Source organism: Protopterus annectens, chromosome 5.part0, assembly GCF_019279795.1.
Source record: "Protopterus annectens isolate FY-2018-M chromosome 5.part0, PAN1.0, whole genome shotgun sequence".
Lineage (NCBI taxonomy): Eukaryota > Metazoa > Chordata > Ceratodontiformes > Protopteridae > Protopterus > Protopterus annectens.
Window position 1 is genome coordinate 1,106,482,173 of NC_056735.1, and position 27,289 is coordinate 1,106,509,461.

The 27,289-nt window shown below is 36.9% G+C and overlaps 1 protein-coding gene across 1 annotated transcript in view; it reads right to left on the minus strand.

The window, feature by feature from the left end:
• Positions 1–27,289, minus strand: part of SGCG (sarcoglycan gamma) — a 1,610,081-nt gene that overhangs the window by 1,021,656 nt on the left and 561,136 nt on the right. The window contains exon 4 of the mRNA XM_044070970.1: positions 3,451–3,538. Coding sequence (XP_043926905.1) covers positions 3,451–3,538 — 88 coding nt within the window. The remainder of the gene's footprint in view (positions 1–3,450; positions 3,539–27,289) is intronic.

A 27,289-nucleotide genomic window follows, 5' to 3' on the forward strand; every position in this document is an offset into this window, starting at 1 on the left:
TGTGCTTGGCAAGGTACATGCTGAAGGGGGCATTGTACTCGATAATGTGTCTGATAAGGGAGGAGAACAGGGATGTTATGGCCTCCTTGTTCCTGGATGAAATACCCTTATTTATGAGGTGGGCCATGTAGAAAGCCTTCCATATAACAGAGGCAACGTGGTGGTCAAAAGTCAGGTTGCTATCAACCTAGGTGCCCAATACCCTCATGACTGATTGTGTGCTTAGTACATTGTTATTAATGTGATAAAGGGAGTTAATGATGCATTTCTTGGCATTCAGTTTGAGGCCATACTTCTGGCACCAGTCATTAGCTTGGGTAAGGCCCTCTTGGAGGATGTTCATATTACTAGGGGAATTTATGACAGTGCTCAGCTTGCAGTCATCTGCAAACTTGGTCAGCCACAGATCACTGGTTTTGGCTTGCACCTCAGAAAAGTATATCACAAACTGTAGAGGCCCCAAAACTGATCCTTGGGGTACACTGCTCGTTACAGGTCTACTACTAAAGGTGGCTTCCCCTGTTTTGACTGAGTGGGTTCTATGAGTGAGCCAGTTTGCTACTCATCTGGTAACATACGGGTTGATGCCTAGCTGGGAGAGTTTATCTATTATGCCTGAGTGGGGAATAGTGTCAAAGACTTTGGCTAGGTCAAGTAGGCATTGTGCACAGTTTTGCCCTCATCCATGGCTTTGGTGACTATCCTGAAGAAGTCAAACAAGTTTAACAGGCATGAGCTCCCTTTGACAAAACCAAACTGTGTGGGATCAAGTTTTTGGAGGTATGCCAATGTTCTTGTTTATAAGGTCCACGACAATGCATTCCATGGCCTTGCAGATCAGGCTAGTTAGGCTGATGGACCTATAATTGCCTGGGTCAGTGGACGGTCCGCCTTTGTGTAGAGGGATGACAGCGGCTGTCCTCCATTCGGCTCGGACAAAGCCGGTGCTCAGGTTTTGGTTGACTAGGGTGCCTAATGGAGAATATTTGAGAGTATTAGTTTTAATTTTGAAAGTGTCACTTAATGTGTTGCCTTCTATCCATTTGTCCATGAACTATATCAGTGTGTTTGGTGTTTTTTTTTTAATAATGACATTCTGTCAGGTATGCTGTTCAGTTTAATATTTAGTATATATTGTATGTCATTCAATCTTTTACAGGTTTTCCATACATCTAAATAAGTTGCCCATGTAACTAAAAATCCCTGGGTAAGTAGATCTTCAAGTGCATAGATATTTAGTGAAATGACAGGCTCACAAGTACAATGGCAGTCAGCTTGACATGGCATCAAACAGTGCCCTATTAAACAGTAAATTAATGAAATTTAGTGTCATAATCTAACAAGCTGAAGTAGCTTATTATTACAGGAGATGAAAAAAAAATAAATTCATTTATAAATGCTTTTAAAATTTGTTTAATAACTATTCAGGATTTATTAAAAGTGCAAACAAACTACATTCACAAAAATAAAATTGCTGACAAGATAAAAATGTCAGAATTCACCAGGGTTTGTCTTGGCAATCAGTAGCTGATTTGAAGCATAATCAGTCAATGTCATTTATGGTTATTATCACAGATGATAAACTGGTCAGTAGGAATAAAAAGCACTTGCTTAAGTGCAGCAAGAAGTGTTTCCAAGATGTTTTGCAAAGAAGTCGTTCAAGACTTACTTACCTAGTGAAACTGTTGAGGAATTGTGAGCTTTTAATAATATTCCCAGGTTCATCTTTAGCAAGCACCACCGATGTGATGTTCTAATATTAAATGCTCTACCTACGAAAGGACTGTCGAAATTAGAGCTTGTTATAGTGACAGTTTATGATTTGAATAAACTAATTCTAAAATGTCTTTTGAAATATGGAGCTTATTTTTGAGGTATCACCAGGTAAAAGCAGTATGAGTAAAGTAAATGATAATGCTTTAGTACTTTATTAAAATGTAGAGTGTTTAATGTGACTCAGTGAATAATGCTCAGTGTATCAGCTGCAAACATTCAGAACTGTGATCAATGTGTACTCATCCAGAGACAATTGGAACTTTATTTCCCTGTACCCCCATATTCGATGCTGCTTTAAGATACTGGCCCCAAGATCCGTGTAGCTCGGAGACAAGTGAATTTTGTAAATTACCACAATCTCAGTCTCTAAACCAAAAGAGATAAATTGTAAGGTTCTGATCATGCATTAGAGTACTGATCGCAAATCACTTGCAATTAAGATTGGCAATGCTTCTACCTCAGATTAAAATGCATGCTAGTATTCTCTACAAAACATGATAGTGTTTCTTTAAATTATTAGTGCCTTTTCTACATGAAATCCCAGAATGTGAAAAAGGGCCGGTGGGACAGTTTCCTATACTGTGTCGCAGGTGCAGTAGTTAAAGTCTCCATATTGACAGCATGTCATCTTATGTACACCTCATACAGCACAAGAATCTAAATATTACAGGGAGATGTTTACAAAGAAAGACTTTGTAGCTGAGGAAATGAAAAGGAATAAGAAGTGATGAGTATATTGGGGGCAACTTGAAGTGGCAAGACAGAGAGGAAGAAGATGGGAAGAACTATCAACATCAAGACATGGGTGGTTAATAAAGGTACATAATAATTGAGGAGATGGCAGATGATAGGTCCAAGAAAGTATTCATGAAGACATGTGGCATGAGGTGGGGAGGACAGAAAGCATGTGTAGCATCATAGTACAGGACAGAGATCATGTGTAGCATCATAGTACAGGACAGAGATCATGTGTAGCATCATAGTACAGGACAGAGATCATGTGTAGCATCATAGTACAGGACAGAGATCATGTGTAGCATCATAGTACAGGACAGAGATCATGTGTAGCATCATAGTACAGGACAGAGATCATGTGTAGCATCATAGTACAGGACAGAGATCATGTGTAGCATCATAGTACAGGACAGAGATCATGTGTAGCACGCACCATAGTGATAGCTATACAGAAACGACAAGCAATATAAAAAAATCTTTTTTTCATGCAGGATATGTAGTATAACTCTTTCTTCTTCTCTCCATAGGCACTGTACTGCCTATGTTACATAAATCTGTCTACTTCTCTCCATAGGCACTGTACTGTCTATGTTACATAAATCTGTCTCCTTCTCTCCATAGGCACTGTACTGTCTATCTTACATATGTAGTCCTCAGAAACATTTCTGATGGGCCATGCATCTTTAAGCTGAAAGACAATGAAGCATAGTGATTCTGAGATGCCTTCTGGACATTAGCATTTATAATTATATCATGTATACCTAGCTTTGATATCTGTATAACTGTAAGTACAGCTGTGACACAAACCTGAATATCCCCAGTAGCTCAACAAGGTTTCAACCATTACATAAATTTCTATTCTTAGCATTTAGCATTTTCTTGCTGATTATTGTGCAGCCAAACAGTGCTGTAAAAATTAAATGTCAGAAAGAAACTCACCTACTGTTAATCTTCCAGTCACATTTTCAGTATCGTTACGTGCATTTATAGTAACATTTTGTGGAGAATGCAGAAGCAGAGATGAGTCCTAAAAAAAAGTAAACATATGTATACTTCTTAGCTGGGAAATTCACTACAGCATATATAATAAAGTTCCATTTTCAGTGGTGACCACGGTACATAATTTTCTAAAATTTGTGATACATTTTGGCTAAACAAACACAAACTATTTCAGATCTGTCACATGGGATGGGAGACAAAAATAATATAATAAAACTCATCAGCACTTCACTACGAGCTGAAGTAAAAGGGCACTTAGAGACAACATATATGGCAGTGAGGACGATATTCTACAGATGCTTCTGTATGGTTGTTTTGTGTGTGTGTGTGTGTGTGTGTGTGTGTGTGTGTGTGTGTGTGTGTGTGTGTGCGTGTAGAGGAAAACATATATATGTAAAAAAATTGTAATCACCATATATGGCCATATTCAAAGGAGCTTATCCTGGTTTCTTCTAGTAGTGAGAGAAGAGAGGCTGTGGAGGGATGAGACATTGCTAGAAATCAGAAGTGCAAGATAGCTGGATATAATAATTATATTAAAAAATAAACTGTATTGGTAACAATAAGCCTGAATATTCTTAATATGCCAGTCAACATTATGTAAGAGCATTAATGTTGCATTAAATGTCTTATTTTTTACATCCATCCTCTTTCCAAGTTATTTTACAGTATGTATAAAGCATGTTCCAAGGCTTATTGGTTAAAATAAAAAGTAAGATATATGACAATCAAGAAACAAGTGTTGGCCCTATCAAAGGCTACATTTAGCCCACTGTCTAAATACATTTTTAAGACTGGAAATATAGACACCTAATAAAATCTTAATAAATACGATTGAAAATGTACTGCCTGTTTCTAAGTGAGCAAACATTAAAATAAGGTAGCATGCGAACAATGAAGAGCGTTTACAGAATTATTTCCACTATTCTAAAGAGTGATGTCATTTTAGACATGGTAGAAGTGAGACTATTAAAGAAATAAGAAAGCAATCCAGTTTGCAGAAGGTTTTTCCTGGTCCTAGTGTTTTAAGCTATGGGCAATAATTTGCAGCAGGTTTTTCCTGGTCCTAGTGTTTTAAGCTATGGGCAATAATTTGCAGCAGGTTTTTCCTGGTCCTAGTGTTTTAAGCTATGGGCAATAATTTGCAGCAGGTTTTTCCTGGTCCTAGTGTTTTAAGCTATGAGCAATCACTGATTAACTTTGTTGATACCAGTGCATTGCACAGCTGACAAAATGAAAGTGCTAAGAGATTAACTGTTAAATCTGAGGAGTGTAATAAGGAGTTGTGTCCAGGTTTCAGTGGAGAGGGGCAAAACTCATACAAGGGCAAATTAAACCTGCAACAAGATTTAAAACCAAATAGGAAACCAATGCAGCATCTGCACCACATGCACAATATGGTGGTAACACAATGTACAAACAGCAAATGGTCGATGTCTCAAAGCCCTGGGTATAATAAATTATACAGTCAAGGTGGAAGGAGGGCAAAGCATAAATGTCTACAGAGAAATCCTCTTGATATACAAGTTTTTTGATCCTGGAGATGTTCTGGAGCTCAGCTACATCTACAGAACATAGAATGTACAGCATGAAAACTCAACACACACAAAGAGAACGTTGTGCATTATTTTTACAGCATATGTATGATCTATTCCCATTGTCATTTTAACACACAAACAACAAATGAAGCATATGCACATTTTAGCCGAACCATTACATTTGCTCTAGACCTGTTACCAGGAGTTTATTGTAACTGAAGTGTGAGAATTTTATATTTGCTTGATTTGACTACAAGAGGAGGGAATTTAGGGATTGTAAACGTGCAGGTGTCTTCTTACTGAAAGGTATGATTTGTAATTTATAGATGAGATTATATTTAGGATACAAAAGTGGACTTTCTACTGACATTGTTACAAGGGCAGAACCATTTTCTTGAGAGATACGTCTTCAAAGTCTATATCAGATTACCAAAGTTTTACTACTTCAAATCACTAAACATCGAACTTTAGTGATCAAAGTAGTAAAACCTCAAAACCCTATAAAAACATTTAAAAAAAAAAAGGGTGTAAGCATGGGGGCAAGCCCCCTTGCACCCCCCACACCCCCTGCTACTTAAATATACCAACTCTGAGATCGCACTTCAGTGTAATACAGTGCGGAAATGGAAGATTTCTGTTTCCTACACTGTAGTGCAATTTGGGAGTTGGTATATTTAAAGGGGAGGTGCTTACACCCTTTTGTTTTTGTTTTGTTTTTTTTTTTTGTTTTTTGTTTTTTTTTTAAATGTTTTTATAAGGTTTTGAGGTTTTACTACTTTGATCACTAAAGTTCAATGTTTAGTGATTCGAAGTAGTAAAACTTTGATAATCTGATATAGAACCCTTCAAAGATATGTTAAATTTTAGATAAGATAGGATATGTCTGATATCTGCTGGGATCAAGTTCCATGATTTAGCAAAATATACTAAGCACAGACATTACCATTATGATTATTAGATTTTTGAGTGAGTACTGTGTGTTGGCTTAATAAGTGCAGTTCTCTGAGGGATGTGTTACAATTTAATAACTGTCTGGTGACAGGGTATCTATCTAGGGTAAAGAGGGTGTTGTGGGCAGTCATAATATAGGAATAAGCTTTTACATTAGCTTCAGCCAGTTATGAGAGTGTGGTGCCACACACTGATATGTTTGTTTAATGTTGCAACTTGTAAACTTTAAAGTTTTTTTTATTTTTGAGTATTTATTTGTGCTTGGTTACCAGGGTGGTTGGATTGGGCTGTGTAAGACTTTTTTAGAACAGACACCCAGGGAGAAAAGATTCACAAAAATTTAAAATTTCACATTGTAATACTAAAAAAGAAAAAAATGTAATACATTATGATTAATACAATTATTGTTTTTCAAGAGAAGACTAGTTACAAAGCAGTGGAAGCTACTTTGTGTGTAAAAAGGGGTGGTATGGAGGGAGGTAGTAATGAGAGGGGAACAATTACAGTTAGGAAGAAACAGGAGGGCAAGGGGGCATTATTAAAAGGAAGACAGTTGGAACAGTTTGTATTATGGGATTTGACCAAGAACCGTACAAAAATCCAAGCAAACCTAGAATAGCAGCAAGATGACTGTGTACCCAAGAAAAACGCTGCTCAAAAGATTGACAATCCAACAGTTTAATAACTCCAATTCCACACGAAGCACAAGGTCTCCACATAAATCCACAAACAAAAATGGTTAAGCGCTTTCATCTGCTAACGACAGATTTCATCAGAACCATGAATACCTCTAAGCAAATCTTTATAAAGCATCTTGGGCGCCAAAATTGATGAGTTAATTAATTAGCCAAAATACACAACTTGACTACACACAAAATAAAACATTTGTTAATAAAATATACATACTATAAAATTTACAACAATGAAAACAACTAAGTGGTGCAATTATGGGTTTTAACAGCTGCAGTTGGAAGAGAGAGTAAGACTGGAGAACTCTAGGAAAATTGAGGACAGACAGCATGATTAGAGAGAAAAACGTGAGTTAAAGGAGACAAAACTTGAATATAATATATGAATAGCTGTGGAAGAAAAAAAAAAATAGTGGTTAGTTTATTCAGGTGAGCTGGAACAAGAGCAGTGGCAGGAATGAAAAAGGCCATCTTTTAGCTTGATTTTGAAGCAGATAGGAGAGTAGTAGGGAAAGAGTTCATCAGTTTAGATCCATAGGTGAAATATATGAGTCATCAAAGTGATTTGTGACAGACGAGTACCTGTAAGAGTGAAAGGGAAGGTCTACAAGAGGGTAGTGAGACCAGCTATGTTATATGAGTTGGAGACAGTGGCATTGACAAAAAGGCAGGAGTTAGAGCTGGATGTGGCAGAGTTGAAGTTGTTAAGATTTGCACTGGGTGTGACGAGGGTGGACAGGATGAGGAATAAGTATATTAGAGGGTCAGCCCAGGTTGGAAGGTTTGGAGACAAAGCCAGAGAGGCACGATTACGTTGGTTTGGACATGTGCTGAGGGGGGATGCTGAGTATATTGGGAAAAATATGCTAAGGATGAAGCTACCAGGTAACAGGAAAAGAGGAAGGCCTAAGATAAGGTTTATGGATGTGGTAAGAGAGGACATGCAGGTGGTTGGTGTGACAGAGCAAGACGCAGAGGACAGGAATAAATGGAAACAGATGATCCGCTGTGGCGACCCCTAATGGGAACAGCCGAAAGAAGAAGATGATGATCAAAGGTATTGTATGATTTTATGAAATTAACTAGATTTATGTCTGTTGAGCAAAGGGGCTTGTGGGAGTGTTCCATTATAGGAGTGGAATGAGGAAGGGACATGTGTCAGGACAAATAAATAGTATTCTATGTGCCATTTATACCTCTGTAGCTGATTTTTTTTAAATTTGAGCCAGTTAAATTTTTTGAGTGTTGAACAGTGAGTTGAAGTGGGCAATCTGGTAATCTGAGACACAAGTTAAATGATAGGGTAAAATAATATAGGTCCAAGAATGGAACCTTGAGGTACACCAGTAGGTACTGCTTACTATGTAGAAAAGGCCTAGTGTATACCAGTAGGTACTGCTAACTATGTAGAAAAGGCATAGTGCCATTTGACTGGTTTCTATTGGCTGCTGAAGTAGCTGTAGAACCAGGTGAGTGAAGTAGTGAAAAAAACAAGTGAGTAAACACTATGTAGTAATTTTGGATGGCAGAAAGTACCAAAAGCTTTGGAAAGATCAAGGAAGATTGTGGATACATATTTGTCTTAATTATTTTATAGGTAAATAGTGTTGAGGAAGGGCTGCAGTGGCCTTATGATTGGGGAGAAACCCACAACTAGTGTGTGAGAGGAGATTGTTGGATTGAAGATATTGAAGAACCTGATTACCAACATACAGTTCACATATTTTTGATGCAAGTAAAGGTAAAAGAATAGCAATGAGACAGAAATTTGACATTTCTGTTGAAGTATCATTTTTATGCAAGATAGAATAAAGAATTGTTTCCATAGTGTGGGGAAGTAGGACAATTTCATCAGATATAGAAAAACTGATTTATATGGAGTGACATAAGAGAGAGGAATGACAACTCTACTTAGGCACTTAACTGGCACATTGTCAGAGGCTAGAATGGTTGGATTTAGCTTTCTTGGGATTTTCTGAGGTATTTTCAATACTTGTGGTTGATATGGAATTTGAAGAAGTCTGTGGTGAAAAATGATGAATTTAATCTGAATATTGTATTAGTTCAGCTACTGTGCTGGTAAAAATTAGAGTTGAATTAATTTGCTATTTCATAGTTGGAGTGCTTGAGAAAGGGTTGAGTTCAGTTAGTTTTGAGTTGTGAGCATTAACCTAGTTTTAAGAGGCTGTTTATGGAGTATCAAAAGGACTTTGGTTTAGAGTTATTTGATTCTTGGAGAGATTCACACAACTCTTTTAATTGCTCCAGTTTAGCTCACTAACTGGATAAGTGAAAAGTGATGAGGCATATAAGAAACTATGAAGCAAATAGGTCTGAACTATGGCCTTAAGTGCGCATTCTGTTAATGTAAGGAACAATAATATAATAATAATCAGGGAAATGTTTTGCTTGGAAAAGCACCCCTAGTTTATGATTACTTTTTTGAATTATATGGTCTATTATTAACTACAATAGTTTTGTGTTTTGTACTAGCTCAATTTTAGTTTTTATTTACTGATAATGATCACAATAGTTTGATCATTAAGTTGGAAGTAAAAATTCTATTCATTTAGTTTTATTTGTATTTAGCAGTAGTTTAGATTGCTTTAGGCAGTTTTCAGTTTTTGTAACAGAATAGGTCATCTTGGAGCTGTTTGTTTAAAGGGGCAGTACATATTAGTGTTGAGTCATCTGCATATTGATTTGCTGAGTGAGAGGCAGTGTACGTTTTACTTATAAATATATTAAAGAGTAAAAGTCCTATTACTAATCCTTGTGGCATCCCTAATGTTGCTTTCTCTGGAACTAGCTGACAACTCACTATCCCAGCAGACACAGAGTATATATATTTGGTAGCTGAGCTAACTTTTAAACCATTTGAATGCATCATTTGTGACGCCTGCTTTCTGGATGTCAAACTGTATCAATTGTTTTAGACAGGTTTAAAATAGATGCAACCATTTCAGTTTGATTTGTCAGTTTATGAAAGCTAGTAATGCTGCTTCTGTGCTATTGCCTGGCCTAAATCCATGCTGTGTTTCAGAAAGTAACTTGTTCTCTGTTAGGTAGTTGATAAACAAATTTTAGATGGATAGCTCTATAGTTGGCTAGTTCAAGGGATTTGCCACGTTTATGTTAGGAAATGCCTTTTTGGAGAGTGTAATTTATGAATATACCAAGGCAGTATTAAAGTCCTCTCTTTACTTTGTCTCTTACAGACACAAGAGATAATCTGTATCCTGCTTTGCACTCCCTTAGGGACTGATTCTCTTATATCTCTATGAGACCAAAAGCATCACAAAGACTGTATCAAAGGACTTACAATTCCACCAAAATATAAACAAAACCTGCTGATGGGACCCAAAGTTTACCTCTTTTCTGGAATAAACTGCCCTTATACATTAAACAAACTGGTACTCTTACATCATTCAAGAACAACCTTGATGCTTGGATGGTCAAACACAAATTTATCCTGCACCCTATTGGAAGTAGGAGACATACCATGATGGTGGGTTTTGTCAAGGAATAAATGTTCTCATAAATTAATTGCCTTCTAATTCCTATGATGCTAAGAAGAAGAACTAGTCATTGAAAAGACTAGAATGGTACCCATGAAATAGTTTGAAGGAAATGTGGCAAATTTGTTACTGAAAAAAAACAACCTTCTTACATTGCTGTGATAAAAGTGTCCCTTTTCTAATGAGGCCCACCACACAGAAAAGTATAAGTGATTGGTTAGCCTCTACTAAGATTTTTCTGAACAAGTAATCAGCCTCCTTATAGTCTCAGTCTAGTACAGGACATAATTCTCATCAAATCAAAATTTTCACTCCAAAGATCCTCATAACTCTACTGATACTCTAACCTTTCTTTTTCTAGCCACAAGAAGCACATCTCAAAACCAAGCCAGGGCTCACATACCTTCAGCAATACATGACATAAACAACATAGGACTAGCCACTCTAAAGTAGAAGAAACAGACCTGCTATTGTCATTCACCAAGTATCCAGACTGTCACTGTTATCACCAGAGAAATGCTGAAGGAATGCAGATGTAAATGATTGAAGAGTAACTTTAGAAGGGTTATGGTAGTCATTCAGCTCAAGATCAGAGAAATTAAATGAGTTAACTCCAGAAAAAAATTGGACTAGGAAGTGGTCAATCCATGTCACTGGCTCCAACATTAATGTCAAAGTCCTTCTCACCCAGAAGGAATATCTTTTTTTTTTTCAAATTAAATTTTTATTTCAATTTCACAAGAAAGGAAGAAAGAAAAAAATTCTGCTTATTATAAACAGTTAATACATGGAAGAGACAAAATAGCAACATATTTTACATAAGGTCAAATAACACATACTATATTGTAGATTACAAACTTACGATCCTAGAAGGAATATCAAGGCAAGAGTATGCCCTAACTTACATTAATCAGAGGTAATAACGTAAACAGATCTGAATCCCATGAATTTCTTCATAACAGCCACCGACTGTCTTTGTGCCATATGCTGAAATCACCCAGAAGATTCTGGTGGCACAGAAGTAAATCAAAAGAAAGCTGTGAATTTCTATAGGAATGTCCACACATGGCCAGGTATTAAAAAGATGAAAGGAAACATACTGTTTATTCATGCAACCAAAACACGTTCAAATGAGTTGGTATTCCAACTTACAATCTCTGTTAAAACAAACATCGATCCACTCTTATATAATCAAAGACGTTGAATTAAAAAGAGACTCCTACTGGAATTGCAGGCATAAACTGGGGTCCAAACTTCTCATTAAGCCAAGTATTCATAGTGAAATCAAGATTTGTGTTACACAGCAAATCAAAGCTAACCATGAGTTTATTGAAGATGGGTTTCACATTTAGTATACAATATCTTATAGGTCACTATGATAGATACATCCCAATTACTTGCCACTGGGGACAAGATGGAACCTTGGGTACAACACGTGAGGAAGACAGATTCATAGTTGCATTTTTATGGATTTAATGAATCTTATGAGGCAACCAACACTTTCATTGCTTTTCTGGAAATCAAGTAAGTATAATTTGTTATTCAGTTCTCACTTTTAAATATGTAAATTTGGATACTTTCTTTTCTAGCATTATCTTTTGTGCATAGCATTAAAGTGAACTCATTCAAAAGATAAGGCTTCTAATTTATTTTAATGTAATTGTTTTAGACCATGCTGTACCTTATATTTAACTCTGTAATAATGCAGCACATTTTATGTTGCCTTAATCCTCATAACCTTTGTATCATTTGTATATATTTGTGCATAAGATAATTGAAGAACTTATTCATCCCAAAGTGCAATCTGATCAAAAAAAAAATTCCCCAAAAGTGAGCCCTGGGAATGCCAACATTCATCTCACAATAGGACCTAAGTAGCTGTACATTTTAATGCTCAGAGTTCTATAGTGATGCTAATTTCATATTCACCTTACCAAAATATTCATTTCTTTGAAATCAATCAATACATTAACTAATATTCTAGGATCTATGCAATTTGATGCCTTTGTATAATCTAAGTATACATCATCTATTTGCAAATCAGATCCACTCAATTAATAAAATTATCAAGTGTGTACTAGATGTTACGGAACTATCTTTTTAGATGCATATTGCTATATAGCAAATGGATGTTTGGAGGATTTCCTCTCTCAATTTTAATGAATACTTTTCTTTTACATGAGAAGAAATACCTTAGTGGGATTGAAGGTCTGTATGCTTTAAGGAACATTTGTATTTCTGTTTATTGTTTTATAGGTACCACAAATGCATTTTTTCAGTCCAGTGATAAAAGTCCTTGCAGGTTTTGTATCAACAAGGTTTTAAGTTGCTTCAGGTCTACTGTAATAATACCACCAAGTCCAATTATATTATTCTTTAATTTTTCAGTTTATAGCAGTGACTGAATATGTATATTTCTGTCTCTTGTTAATTGAACTATTTCTGTTTTATAAGAGAATTAAACCACAAATAAATATGAACGGTCACAAAAGCAGAATGAAGACAATAAGAGCTGTAGAATCCATTACAAATAAAAGGTTCTTTGCCAACACTGTAAGTAAAAGAGTGCCAGTCACTTCACTTTATTGCAAACAGATATAAGCGCTTTCGTCCCAAATAATGCTCACAGGAACTTCATCAGATACAAACATTACACAAAAATGTCTTCATTTATCCACCTCATAACATGATGTCACTTCCTCTTCAGTTTTAATACATAAATAAAAGATTCTGTTAAAAGAAAAAGAGTCAATGCACCCTATAAACATAAATGAGCTCCTATAACCACAGACATATACATCCCAAAATGAAGTCCTACGCATATAGAATAAAATTGTAGGATAGAAATATATAAAAAATAAAATATATAAAAATATGTCTAAAAAATTTTTAAATATATCCAATATAGCCCAACCAAATTGTATATGAGCTTTAAAACCATTACTCTAATGTAATGTAAAAATGGGAATCAATGCATAACCATAAAATATAAAACACCGGATATTTATCTGTTAAGTGCTTTGATTTTTCAATAAACAGCTAATAGATATGCTATCATTCAAACCTGGCCAATGTAATGCATCTAATCATAGTTCAGCCTTCTCTAACAAATAAGGCCATGCAGCCCCCCTATCATATTTTATTGTACATCCAAAACAATACATTTAAATTGATGGTTGCTAAAATCTCTGATGTGTTTGCAAGGGCATTGAATTCACTGCAAGCCCTAATGTTTGTCATGTGTTCACTGATCCTGTTCTTAAGCTTATGTTTGTTTTTTCCAACGTAAAAACATGGACAGTTTGAACAAATAGCACAACAGACTACTCGCTTGGTAAGACAACTACAGCTACCTGGAATTCTTACCATGGTGTTATTGATTCTACACATATTAGTTTCTAAGATATGGGTGCAACATTTACAGGCTCCACACTTAAACATCTACCCATTCTGGGGCTGTCTAAATGCAGCTAAAGTTGTTTGCAATAATGTGAAGTGACTGTGGAGCATCCTGGCACTCTTTTACTTGCAGTGTTGGCAAAGAACCTTTTATTTGTAGTGGATTCTATGGCTCTTATTGTCTTCATTCTGCTTTTGTGACCGTTCATATTTATTTCTGTTTTATCTTCAGATACTTTGAAGGTTTTCTTTTTTTATTAAAAACGGAAAGAAATAACTCATGAAGATGTCACTTAACATTTTATTTCATTTTCTAATCTTTATTTTAATGTGTTCATGGTCAAAAAGAGACTGAAGCCAATCTTAGGCATAATGCAGAGAAGCAATACCATATGAAATTACAATTTACTTCCTTATCTAAGTCAGAAAGGCTATAGTGAAGGTGTACATAAGGTGCACACCTCACGTTAACCATTTCTGATTCAGAGACAGTCCTACCATAGTGCTGCAATATGAAGAAGTGCAGCACTGTGGTGGGTTATGTCCATGGCCAAACTAAATACAAATGAGGCACTCCAGGGCAGAGGCATATGCAAATTAACCATGTATTGTCCTCCAGAACTACCTGGAGGAAGGCATTTTTGCAGCCAAGTGATTTAGAAAATTGCTCAGCTAAATAAACATGGCTGCCCATGGCCATTCATGTTCACTCATCACAGCAGAAGTAAGTGCCAGGAACTATATTGGACAGGTAGAGTTGTGGGTCACATTGGGGGGTTTAGATAGGTGATACGGTTGGTGGGTTGGAAGCTGTCATGACTCCATATTCACCTGGACTAACAAGCAATCCTCCAACACTGGGTTAGAAGGAGGACCAACCACCAGGGATAACTCCTTTTGACATGTCTTAACAGCAGTTAAACAAGACATTTGTTGGAGGGAATACTAGACACCAGGGGCTAACTCTTATCATGCCTTAACAGCACTTACGATGTGGGTGGAAGAGGGGAATACCAGCCTTCAGGGCTAACACCCACCATCATGACTTAACAGCACTTACGATGTGGGTGGAAGAGAGGAATACCAGCCATCAGGACTAACACCTACCATCATGACTTAACAGCACTTAAGATGTATGTGGGAGAGAAGAATACCAGCCTTTAGGCTAACACCTACCATCATGACATAACATCACTTAAAATGTGGTGGGAGAGAGGAATACCAGCCATCAGGACTAACACCTACCATCATGACCTAAAAACACTTAAGATGTGGTGGGAGAGGGGAATACCAGCCATCAGGACTAACACCTACCATCATGCCTTAATGGCACTTAAGATGTGGGTGGGAGAGAGGAATACCAGCCATCAGGACTAAAACCTATCATCATGCCTTAACGGCACTTAAGATACAGGTTGGAGAGGGGAATACTAGCCATCAGGGCTAACTCTTGTTACCATTGTGCCTTAATTTCTCTTAGGGGTGAGGGGAAACATTGACACAAGGGATAACTCTTACAGTCATACTGTAATGGCAGGAGGGAAGAGGCCTCGAGACACATGGGATACTCTGTTTCTTAAGGGCACTTATATTAAAAAAAAGATCATTTGGGCTGGGGGGATCTAGACACGAGATACCTTAAGAGCCATTAAGCCATTAATAAGATTCAAACATTGCACCCTCCCATGGGGGGCATGGGGGGACATTAGTCTTTTGCACCATCACTAGACAGCATGGATAACATGAAAAAATATCAGTTAAAACTTGGAAAAAATTAAAATATAAAGGAGAAGGAGAGGATTCGAACCCTGCATACATGACTCAGTGAGCAGCAGTGTTGACCAACACTACTAACTTTTAAACTAGTGCAGCAATTTTTTTTTTTTAAATACAAATAATTATATGATCTCTGGCAGTACTCATGGACAGCAGCAATTTGTGAGCTATGAGGGAGATGGACAGGACAACTATAGGAGGCAAAAGCAGGAGTGTCATGAGCAGCATGTAAAATCAGGCACAACTGAGAGGGATGACTGTGTGTCCATATGGGGAGATGCTTCAGGACAAAGTCAGGAGGAACATTAGACACACCAGGGAGAATGTTTGAAATATGACTCAGAGTCACTTATAAAGTTAACAGAGCAACAGGTTTGGGATTCCACACAATAAGACATACGCAACTTTAATGTCTGCAGTTATCACCTGACTGTAACAATAGGTGATTTACCAGGCCAGGAAAACATAAAAAAGGTCAGGGACATTCTGATAGGGATATGGAGTGTGTGTGTGTGTGTGTGTGTGTGTGTGTGTGTGTGTGTGTGTATATGTGTGTGTATGTATGTGTGTGTGTGTGTGTGTTTTGCTGTATATATGTTGCATGAGAATGAATGGGGGTGCCTGTGCCAATTCCATTCATGGGCCACCTGTATTAACTACCACAAGAAAGTGCTGATTTTCCCTTATGGTAGTTAACAGCAATGTAGAGACATACAAATTAGCCAGTAATGAGGTAGTTTCACTTGCTTAACTTAATTTGGTAAATCATTTAATTTGAGACATGCACTTGTCTCTCTTGGATGAAAAATAACTGTTATTATTATAAAAGGATTTTTTATTTGTAATATGTGGGTGGTATTCATGGTCCGAACATTCATACTTGTGCAACGCTTATCTGTGCACAGCGCACTGACTCCTATATGCAAATACATAGAGCTCTAGTTAATTGCGATAACTACTGAAAAGCAAAAGACTGCACAGAGAAACGCCCACTTTTTATAACTGCTTAAAATGGGAAAAATGGTTTAGTTATCTGTGAATTCATCTAATAATATGTAAGGCCTCAATTAATGTCATCCATGTTGGTAAACTGTGGACGATAGCAGGACTGTGCAAACCCATTTGAACTAGTGGCGGCAAGGGAGCCCGCAGGATTTTTTGCAGGGGGTGCAAACCCAGAGCCGCACCCATGCAGTCCCACCCCCTCCACCCATGCAGCCCCACCCCCTCCACCCACGCAGCCCCACCTCCTCTGCCCACACCCCCCCCACCCACACAGCCATTCCAGTGTCCCATAACTTGGTTATTTCTCCCCATTTGTCATAGACACTGTTCAAATCTCTCAGTGTGCATACTGTTTTATGCTTTACTTCTACAATAATTACAGATATTTGGATTTCATTTACAACTTTTATTTCAGATTTTATAGCACAGTCTGATAGACATTTACTAAACCTACACACAGCAATAGTCTTACAATGAAAACAGACTTAGCATTAAAACTTTAGCTTTGAAACCCCCATTCACCAAAACAGCATTGAAACCCACATTCAAAGAAAATGCATCTGGCCAGTGGCAGGGTAAGTATACTTTTGGGCTGTTTTCAAATCATAGGCTCCTTGCACACATTTTTAGAACCATGCAAAAGTTCTTTGATTCACCTTCCTGACTGTATTAATTATACTATATAATAATTGAATTATATCCCTTGTATAATACAGCACCCCTTGTTAGAGTGTATTTTAATTTTATCGTTCTGAACATTTTTCCTTTAAGCAATGAAACAAATCATATGAACCAGTAATGACAACCTGCGCAATTCAGAACATTTCAACCATAAAGGGCCACTCAAACTTCTGTCATACAATCCACCAATATCAATCAATATGCAGAATCTCTGCAGAAGTAAAAGTCACCTGAATAATTCCACATTAAACAGATCTGAAACCAAATGAAGAGGTTGTTGCTAGAAAACTTTATATTTCAGTGTTTCATTTACAAATTCACTGCCTGTTGCCCTTGAAGAATAACTTGCCTATGTTACAGTAAAATAAATGGTAAGCTGGTATATTGCAATAGGGAATGGGAGGCAAGCTGAAAAACAGGTTCATAGTTATTAGGTGTTTCATCCAAAGGAGGACATACTAAGGACTGCAGTACTATACCCCCTTAAAATATAAATGTACATGCTGTAGGAATAGAACCTACAGCCCTTTGCATCAAGATGCAATTATGCTACCTGCTGTGCTAACATGCTTTAAAATTCTATACCACAATAATGATACCATTTGCTAAACAAAACAGTTGCACAATTTAAGCAGACTTAGCATGAGCAGCAGTAACCTTTGCTTCCCTTGAAGCTCACAATTTCTTGAAAATACACTTGAAAATAAATTTCACCTGCTAGATCTAACTAGGGCATTTCTCTCTCACTCTCTCTAACTCTCTGCCTGTCTCTCTCTCTCTCTCACACACATGCACAGACACACATACAGACAAACACACACACACACACACACACACACACACCCCTCAACTTCTTGTGCAATAAACAGGGACAGATTATAAATATTGTTTTCATGAACTTATAAAATTGCTAGAATAACAGAATTTGTGTTGGTATGCATTTTTCTAAAGGATATGATGTCTAAAACTATTTAGCAACTTCAATCCTTTTTAGGAGGAATATGGGGCAAAAATCTGGACATTCTGCAAAAACCTGGACAGCTGAGGGGTATGCTACCTCTCTTAGAGATTTTGTCAAACTGTCCTCCTTTCCACATATTTTTACAGTGTTTACTCATTCTAGCCTTGACAATGTACATAAATAGATGTTGTCAAAGTTACAACAGCTTTAAACTCTGTATGAACTTGGTGTTTGTTTTTGACAGAAAGGTATAAAGGAACTCATGGCTATACATATAGTTGAATCTCTGTGTACTGAAGTATTCCCTGCCATGATGCTGCTTTAATAACTAGTGTGTTTGCATTCAAATACTTTTACAGTTTTTATACTGAATTTTATAGCTACATGAATTAGAAAATAACCAATTTCCTTTTCAGAGCATAAACTAAAAAGTCCACTCCTTACAAGCACTCCTTCCCCTGGAAAACATCTATATATGGCACATTTCATGTTTTTTCACTGGACATAATTGCTAAAAAGGGACAGGCATTCATTATACAACTGAGAACACTTGGATAAAAACTACATAGAACCTGGGAGTTAATGCAGAGTCCACAGCTAAAAACTTAATCAGAGACCCAAGCGCTGTGAGTCAGCAATGCTGTTCACTGCACCCTTGTGCCAGTGGTCAGTTGCTGTAACACACATCCTGTCCAGACCACCACAGTCAATCAGTCAGATACTGTGTACACTGCAGATGTTTATGATGAAAAGTGAAAGAAAATATTGCTACCTTGCTACTTTTAGATACACTACAATTCCTTCTCCACACAGTCCTTTTCATCAAAAGCAACTCCAAGAAACCTCAATTGCAACCGCTTTATTCTTTATTGATTGTGCACACCTCTTATCTCTGTTTTACAAAAGCCACAGTAAAGTATGCCAGCTAGCTTTACACAAATGTACTCACTAGTTCTGCAAACTGAGAACAACGCCTGCTTAATTTGAACAAGTGACAGCAAAGTCATAGGATCAGAGGATATTACTACGCTATTGACCCGGAGGTCATTTTAAGCCTAGCCATTTTAACCCAGTGTAGTGTAGTAGAGTAGTACAGTAGAGGTACTAGTCAATACCCAAGACTGCATTTAGTGATGACTGCCCATGTCCTGGAAGGTTGTGGGTGTTATCCCCGGTAAGAATTTACTGTGCCTCATCCATTCATTCAGGTTCCTCTTGAACACTGTCATAGAAGTGCTCTGTTTCACATGAATTGGTAGCCTGTTCCAAAGACGTGACAGTCAGTGGGAGATAAATCTGTCCCTCTAGCATGTCCTATTTAAGTCACAGGCCATATTTAAGAACCTGGAATGAGTAGCCTTAGACCCATTTGATTTATAGATATGCAGTAAGCTCAGTAGGTTTTGGTCTTGGGTTGTTCTGTAGGCCTCCCCTATGAAATCAATACTATACAGAGTATAGTGACAGGGATTTTAGTCAGTCTGTGTAAGGCACATGCTAGAGGCCCTTGATCTTCTTTGTTAAAAACCTCTGAGGTCATTTGTATTTACCAGCAGCCAGGAAAAAGATAAAAAAATAATGGGGGGACAAATGGCCAAATATCAGGGACTGATAGTGCCTTTATTTATTTAGAATGTTGCTAGAATAACAGGTTTTGAATTATCATGCTTTTTCTGAAAGCTATAAAGTGTAAAACTTTAACTCCTTAGTCACTTGCCAGAAAAAAAAGTTACCAGCAGCAGTCAGCAAACCAGATATCAGGATAAATCCTAGTCTTTTTACAAAATTACAGACAACTGAGAGTATCTACACCCCCAGAAATATACATATATTATAGCACACTTGTTAGAGTCATTTTAAATTTGTTTTGAACATTTTTCCAGTAAGCAATGAAACAAAATGCATGAACCAATAATGAGAAAACTGCCCAGTTCAGAATATTTCCATCATAAAAGTCTACTCAAACTTCTACAATCCACCAGTATCAGTAAATATGCACAATCTCTGCTGTAAAAGTCATCTAAATAATTCCACATTAAAGAGATCTGCAAGATCTGTAACTAATGAAGAGGTTGCTGCTAGCAAACAATTTAATATTTCATTGTTTCATCTACAAATAAAGTGCCTCGTGCTCTTAAGAAATAAATTGTCTATGTTACATTAAAAAAATTATAAGGTAGTAATATTACAATAGGAATGGATGGCAAACTGAACAGGTTCATAGTTACTAGATATCTCTGCCAAATAAGACATTCACGACTGCAGCATCCACCAATTCCACCCCCTTTAAAAGTATAACACAGTACAGTATCAGTCCATCTACATACTGTGGGAGTAGAACCCACAACCTTCTGCTTCAAGAGCATGTATCTTACCTGTTGTGCTACTAACACAAACAAACTTTGCCTGACCAGCAGTGCTGCTTATGCCAAATCGGTTTGTGTTGTTTGTAGCACAACAGGTAGAATACTTGCTTTTGATGCAGAAGGTTGTGGGTACTACTTACTTCAAAACAAAACCTTGTCACACACACACTTACTTCAAAATAAAACATTGTCACACACACACTTCAAAATAAAACCATGTTCCTGTCACACACCACTTCAAAATAAAACCTTGTTCCTGTAAAGTACTGTATGTAGCTGGCTGTAAAATACTGCAATTCAAATTAAACCACACACAATTCAAAACCTTATTCCTGTAAAGTTCTGTAGCTTGCTATAAATACAGCAATTCAAAATAAAACCTTGTTCTGTTGTAGCGTTGCTTCTAAGTAATTCAAAACAAAAACTTTGCTCTAAATATTGCAAATCAATTTCAAATGGCAATTGCTTGAGCTTCTAAGTATAAGACTGTGCATACCAAGCAGTTAGCTGAAATATTTATTCAAATGCGACTGTGCCGAGCAGTAAGTTAAAATCCTTATTTAAATGCTGTGCAGCTAAAAAACAGAATGCTGACTTGCTTCTCACAGTAGAACACTCTGTTATAGCAGCAAAGTCCTGACCGTCTACTATTTTGCCTGGCCGCTGTATTTCCAGTAATCCTCGATTTATCTAATACTCAGCTGTCCAATGACTGGCATTATCCATTCGTGCAATCAGTAAACATAAATATCACATACATTGTGGTGTGTATACTTTCCACATACTTATGAAGAAATTAACCATTGCCATCTGCAACAAGCCACAAGCTTTAAACGGACTGCTGCCATGGAAAACCCCAGGACAGAAATCTATCAGCTATGCCTTAAACCTCTCAATGCCTCTGCCTGATCTGACTGACTTATGAGCACTGATGCAACAAATAAATGTTGAAAAGGGGTCTTAGTAGACTGCTTATAAAAAAAAAAAAAAAAAAATATGTAGGCAGAGTCCTTCTGCCAAAAGTGAACCACACCACACGTCTCCAATAATGAAAATAGTATAAAACAAGCAAAATGAGACGCAGAAGGCTGTAAAATCCAGTATAAAAGGCCTTTACTTAGTGCAACAACACAAGCGCTTTCACAAATATGCTTCATCAGGTGTATACAAGCACTAACAACACGCCCACCTTTATATCAAAAATCACATGGCAAATAGTCACATGGATAGAACACTTGTGTTTTAAAACCCCTATAAATAACACATAAACTTTATTAATTCCATAGACTAATATTATAAAATAAAAAAAATATAGAAATCTAAATGTATAAAAAATGTATTTGTATAAAAAAATACTTCATATAGCTTATTTAAAACATATATTAAACACTAATTCCTATCTTTTCAAGGGTCTCTTCCTGAGTCTAGGTCTTAAAGGGATACATTCATTCAAGCTATTGCCATCAATGCCCCTAAGTCTGGTAATCCAAATAACTTCCAAATTCTCTGTATTATTGCTGACATCACCTTGTCTAGCATTCTCATGGGTCATCCCTATAACCCTAAATTTAAACATGTGAGTTACATCAGTATCTAAAACATGTCTGGCTAGGGTGTTGTTCCTATTACCTTTCCTCATATTATAGCAATGCTCCCTAATACGTTCTTTCAAACACCTATCTGTCTTGCCCACATAGAATTTTGCACAAACCATACAGCAGGCAAGATAAACAACATGCCTACTATCACATGTGGCTGTGACCCTAAAAGTATATTCTTTACCTTGATCAGGATGAAAAAATACATTGTTACTTTCTATATAACTACACCAACTACATGAACCACAAGGAGTGGTTTTCTTAGTGCCATCTACATGCCTATTTTCCTTGGGGTAACATAACCTCCTCTTAATGGACTTATCATTCCTCAAACTAAATTTAGGAACATCATCCACTAAACCAGCAACATCACGGTCAGTCAGCAACACTTGCCAATGTCTTTTAAAAATATCCACATATCTGTTCACATCTACTGAATATTTCAGAGAAATTCTCAAATTCATAGACCTATTCATATTTGCATCAGCACAAGATTCCCTCCTCTTGGAGAAGTAAGGTCTAGCTTGTTTACCACATCTATTGATTGCTCCTGATACTTGTTCCACTACAAACTTGTCACTATATCCCCTCTCTTTCAAGTGCTTAGTGACCCTTCCTACTTCTTCAGAGAAGTCTTCATTCCTAACATTCAGTCTAGATGCCCTCATCACTTGGTTTGTGACTACATTCTTAAAAATATGTGGAGGGTGTGCTAGACCTTATTTCTCCAAGAGGAAGGAATCTTGTGCTGATGCAAATATGAATAGGTCTATGAATTTGAGAATTTCTCTGAAATATTCAATAACTTATTCTCATTTCCTTGTTTCCTGTCTTTGTTTTGTTTTGTTTTGTTTTGCTTTGGTTTATCTCTGTTTTCATCTGGATCTGTCTGTACACATATTTTTTTAACTGCACACTCATCCACTCCTCAGGGCATTACTTGTTAGGTTCATTTTTTGTGATTGTTTATTCACAAACATGCAATTTACGTACAAATAGGAGTAAATGGTTTGCATTTTAGCAAAAAGATTTTTATGTGCTTAATTTGCACAAATATCAACAATATTACTAAACTATTAAACATGAGATATAATAGTGGGTAACAAAAGGTTTTTAATTGTGCATAATGGGTTGTGAATGTATCTGATTGTTTAGCTATATTTTATTAGGTAGTTTTTTAATTAAATGTATGTATTTAATTAGTTTTCAATTAGTTTTAATTGAATATTAAATTGTCTAATCGATTGCAAGCAGCTATTTAAGCCGATATGGCAGAATGGTTCAACAACTTGATAAAGCTAGGAATATCCTAGCGAAAGCGCTTGTACTACGTGATCTTTTGGTGTGGTGTTTTTACATTAAAGACCAGTTTTGGATTTATTTGAACCTGGTGGTGTCAGCTCTGTGGTCGTCTACTTGTTCCTGTTTAAAAGAGAAAATAAAAGGGAGAGAAAGAAAACAAAACATGTAAAGTAATACATAACTAAAATAAAAAAGAAAGAGAGAGAGGAAAAAAAGACATGCAAAATGGAGATAATAAATGCACTAGGAATTTGGAATTACATGAGTATATATTTTATTGACAATGCCTACAAAGTATCTAATAAGAAGGTATAAGAACTGTTATGCCATTTTACACTGCTTAAATATTCTGCAAAATGGAACTTGATATGAGTTTGCTAAGAACCTTAATGGTATTACAGTATTTCTGCAATTCTCTGTCTGAATGTACTTCAAGAAAAGGACAAACTATGCTCATTTTATTTGGCACAGAATGCACTGCTTAATTTTACGTTATTTTGTACACAGCAGTAATGTTTGCAAACTCACAAGCACCCTCAGTGAGCCTGGTGAACTACCTTTGGCCTTGCATATGGTTGTAGGTTATGACCTCTCCAGCTATAGAAAGAAAAAGAAAACAAGTAGCCATAAACCATAGAGTTCCTATGCTGTGCAAAAAGACTTTAAACAGTTCAGCCTGCAAAACATTGTATGCAAGTCATTCAGTTGCTGGTTTGTCCATCATTCTCACTCTGACTACTGTGTAGTGGCTAACTCTTGTCAGCCATCTTGCACGTACATCAACTATTCTGGAAATAAGTAGCATCATTTTTAAATGGATGACTGTCTTACAAAATTAACACACAAGGAAACGATTTCTGGCCTACAATGAACACTGCATTACTTAAAACTTTTATGCATTTTATAATTTGTGAGTATACCTATATATATAACTGTTTTTTGAAATAATCTGTGCTTATTTTTGTATATATATATATATATATATATATATATATATATATATATATATATGCATATCATGCATTTACACATACACACCTTTCAGTAATAATGACATATATATATATATATATATATATATATATATATGTGTGTGTGTGTGGGTCTACTTCATAAGATCGACAGACCATTTGATCGACATTCATTTGGTCGACAGCTCATTTAGTCGACAACCAGTATTCAAGGCAAAAACCTGGGATTTGCCCCTCTCCCCAATGTTGTGCAACCCTGAAGTTGATATATATAGTTAGGGGGGGTGGGGGGCACAGCCCCCCACATTGGGGGGTGTGGGGGTGAAGGCCCCCACCTATTTTCATTTAAAACATGAAAACACAACATAAACTACACATTTTAAACAAAAATAAGTGAGGGGCGTTGCCCCCCACACCCCCCTAACTATATATATCAACTCCAGGGTCGCACAACATTGGAGAGGGGGGCAAATCCCTAAGTGCCTTGAATACTGTTTGTTGACCAAATGAGCTGTCGACCAAATGCATGTCGATCAAATGGTCTGTCGATCTTATGAAGTAGACCCATATAGATATATATATATATATATATATATATATATATATATATATATATATATATATATATATATATATATATATATCTACACACACACACACACACACACACACACACACACACACACACACATACACACACACACACACACACACACACACACAGCAAACATATGCACGTAAGTGCACACATGTAAAAATACTTACTGTAGAACTCTGGCCTTCTCTCCTGAACCTGCAGTATCCACTCGGTCAGCTGATGACTCCTCCAACTCTCCAGGTTGTCATACCTGTGCAGATACTGCTGTCCTGAGTGGGGATCCCTGCCAGTGATGACAGATAATCTCCCAACTTTGACCAAATGTAAATCTTTTTCCATTCAGTGCTGGATTCTGCAGGATGTAGACCATAATTTTGGTCTCCTTCTCTGACCAGGTTGGAGCACAAACCTGGCTTTTACAGATGCTGCAATCCTACAAAGTTCCAGGGCAAAACTGTAGAATGTAAGTGCAGGACAGAAGAGCATATGGTATGAACCCTCTGAGGTGTGACAACACAATACCTATCCCATGTAGCCAAATAGAGGTATTACCCATGGAAGTGATAGCAGTGACAAGTTACTAATTATACTGAAGCAGTCACATGGACGTGCCATGTTTTTTCATAGATATATCTGCCTTTGCTCCGTAGAGGGAAATCAGTGATCACTCCATCCATCAATTTAACATGTCTTCCAGTGTTTACTTCTTCATAAAGAGGAATGTTCTGTCTTGAATTCCAGAATGTCATTATGATGGTGTTATAAACATTTATGGCAGCATGACCTTAAAAAGTATTGCTGGTGGCATACCTTTCATAATTACTATTTTGTAAATGCATTACATAATAACTTTTTAAAATTTTATCTCTGGCTTCATTCCAAGTAAGTGTTAAGGTGTGGCATAATTTGATGGATGCATGTGGATTAGGTTTTAGTACACTCTGTCATAAATGTTCACTCATTGCAGATCTATCTTTTAATGCTCTGGCATATTTGTATATGATGGAGACATGTTATGTACTGCTGCATGTTCCTGTACTCAGAAACGCTTATCCTTCACCACCCAAAATGATTTAATGCCTATGAGACCAGATACATCAATGTGTAAGACTGTGACTCTTAGAAATCATATTGGCTCACAAGGTACATAGTAAGCATCTATTTGGTAAAGGGGGGCCAAAACAAGCTTATCCTTCACCACCCAAAATTATTTAATGCCTATGAGACCAGATACATCAATGTGTAAGACTGTGACTCTTAGAAATCATATTGGCTCATAAGGTACATAGTAAGCATCTATTTGGTAAAGGGGGGCCAAAACAAACTGAGAGAGAGCTAAGGTGTGGAACAAAGTGGGTTTGCATATAAATGCAGTTGGGGGAGGAACCACACATTGATGTAGTACAGAAAAATGGCCAATGACATGGTGGGACATGCCAGAACAAAGAGTAGGCAGAACACAGTTGCCCATAGCAGTAATGGTGGAAGACCTGCTATACTTATCCCTTTAAGACCCATGAGGAATATCTTCTCTCCATATGGAAAGATAATTATGACACTAATGAAGATACTGCAGGTTAAAACAGTGGTGGTGTGGACGCTGGGAATTACTGACCTCAGCAGCACCTACAGTCTTCCAGTCATGAAGGTTAGTGCATTCCTGATGCCAAAATCGCATACTGAAATTTACTGCAGAGGGTAACTAGGTACATGTAACACATGCATTTCTTATCAACAGATGAACCCTCCTCCTTTCCCTCAGGAAAGTAGTCAGAGTGTGCAGGTAAGTGTTCTCCACACCTAAGTATATAAAATCCATTATTTGGTTCAAGGTCTCAGTAGCAAGGTCATCGATTACTGCTTCACATTGTCAGGAGCTGAGATGTGCAGTTCCCCTTTGTCACCACATCTGTAAGATGTTGACAGTAGAATGGCTGTTGATGATGATTGCATAACAGTTATATTTATGATACAGCCTGAGGACAGTGGCACACAGTTACCAAGTGTAATGGCAGGATCACATACCCCACAGCAGGTATATAATTCCACATATACTCTCCCGTTTAGTTTTTAGAGCAATATAGATAGAAGCCTGAGTTATTTGGATTCCATGCAAGTGCCCTTTTATTATTACAAAACTGCCCACCATCTGTACTTCCTCCTTCTCAATTACCAGTGGGCAATCCTTTGCAATATAAATCCCTAACCATCTTTTTCTTACCCTCTGGTATGTCTCTGCATAGCTCCCCATAAAGCCTTTTTTTTCACTAGGAGCTTATGATCTGCTTCTGTTTAGTGTGTTTCCTTGAGATTTATGATCTGGGGTCTTATTGCTCTGATATGTGCTAATAATTTTTCTAATTTATGCCTATCTACTAAAGCATTTAGGTTATTTGTGAAAAGCATGATACTCATAGTACCCCTTC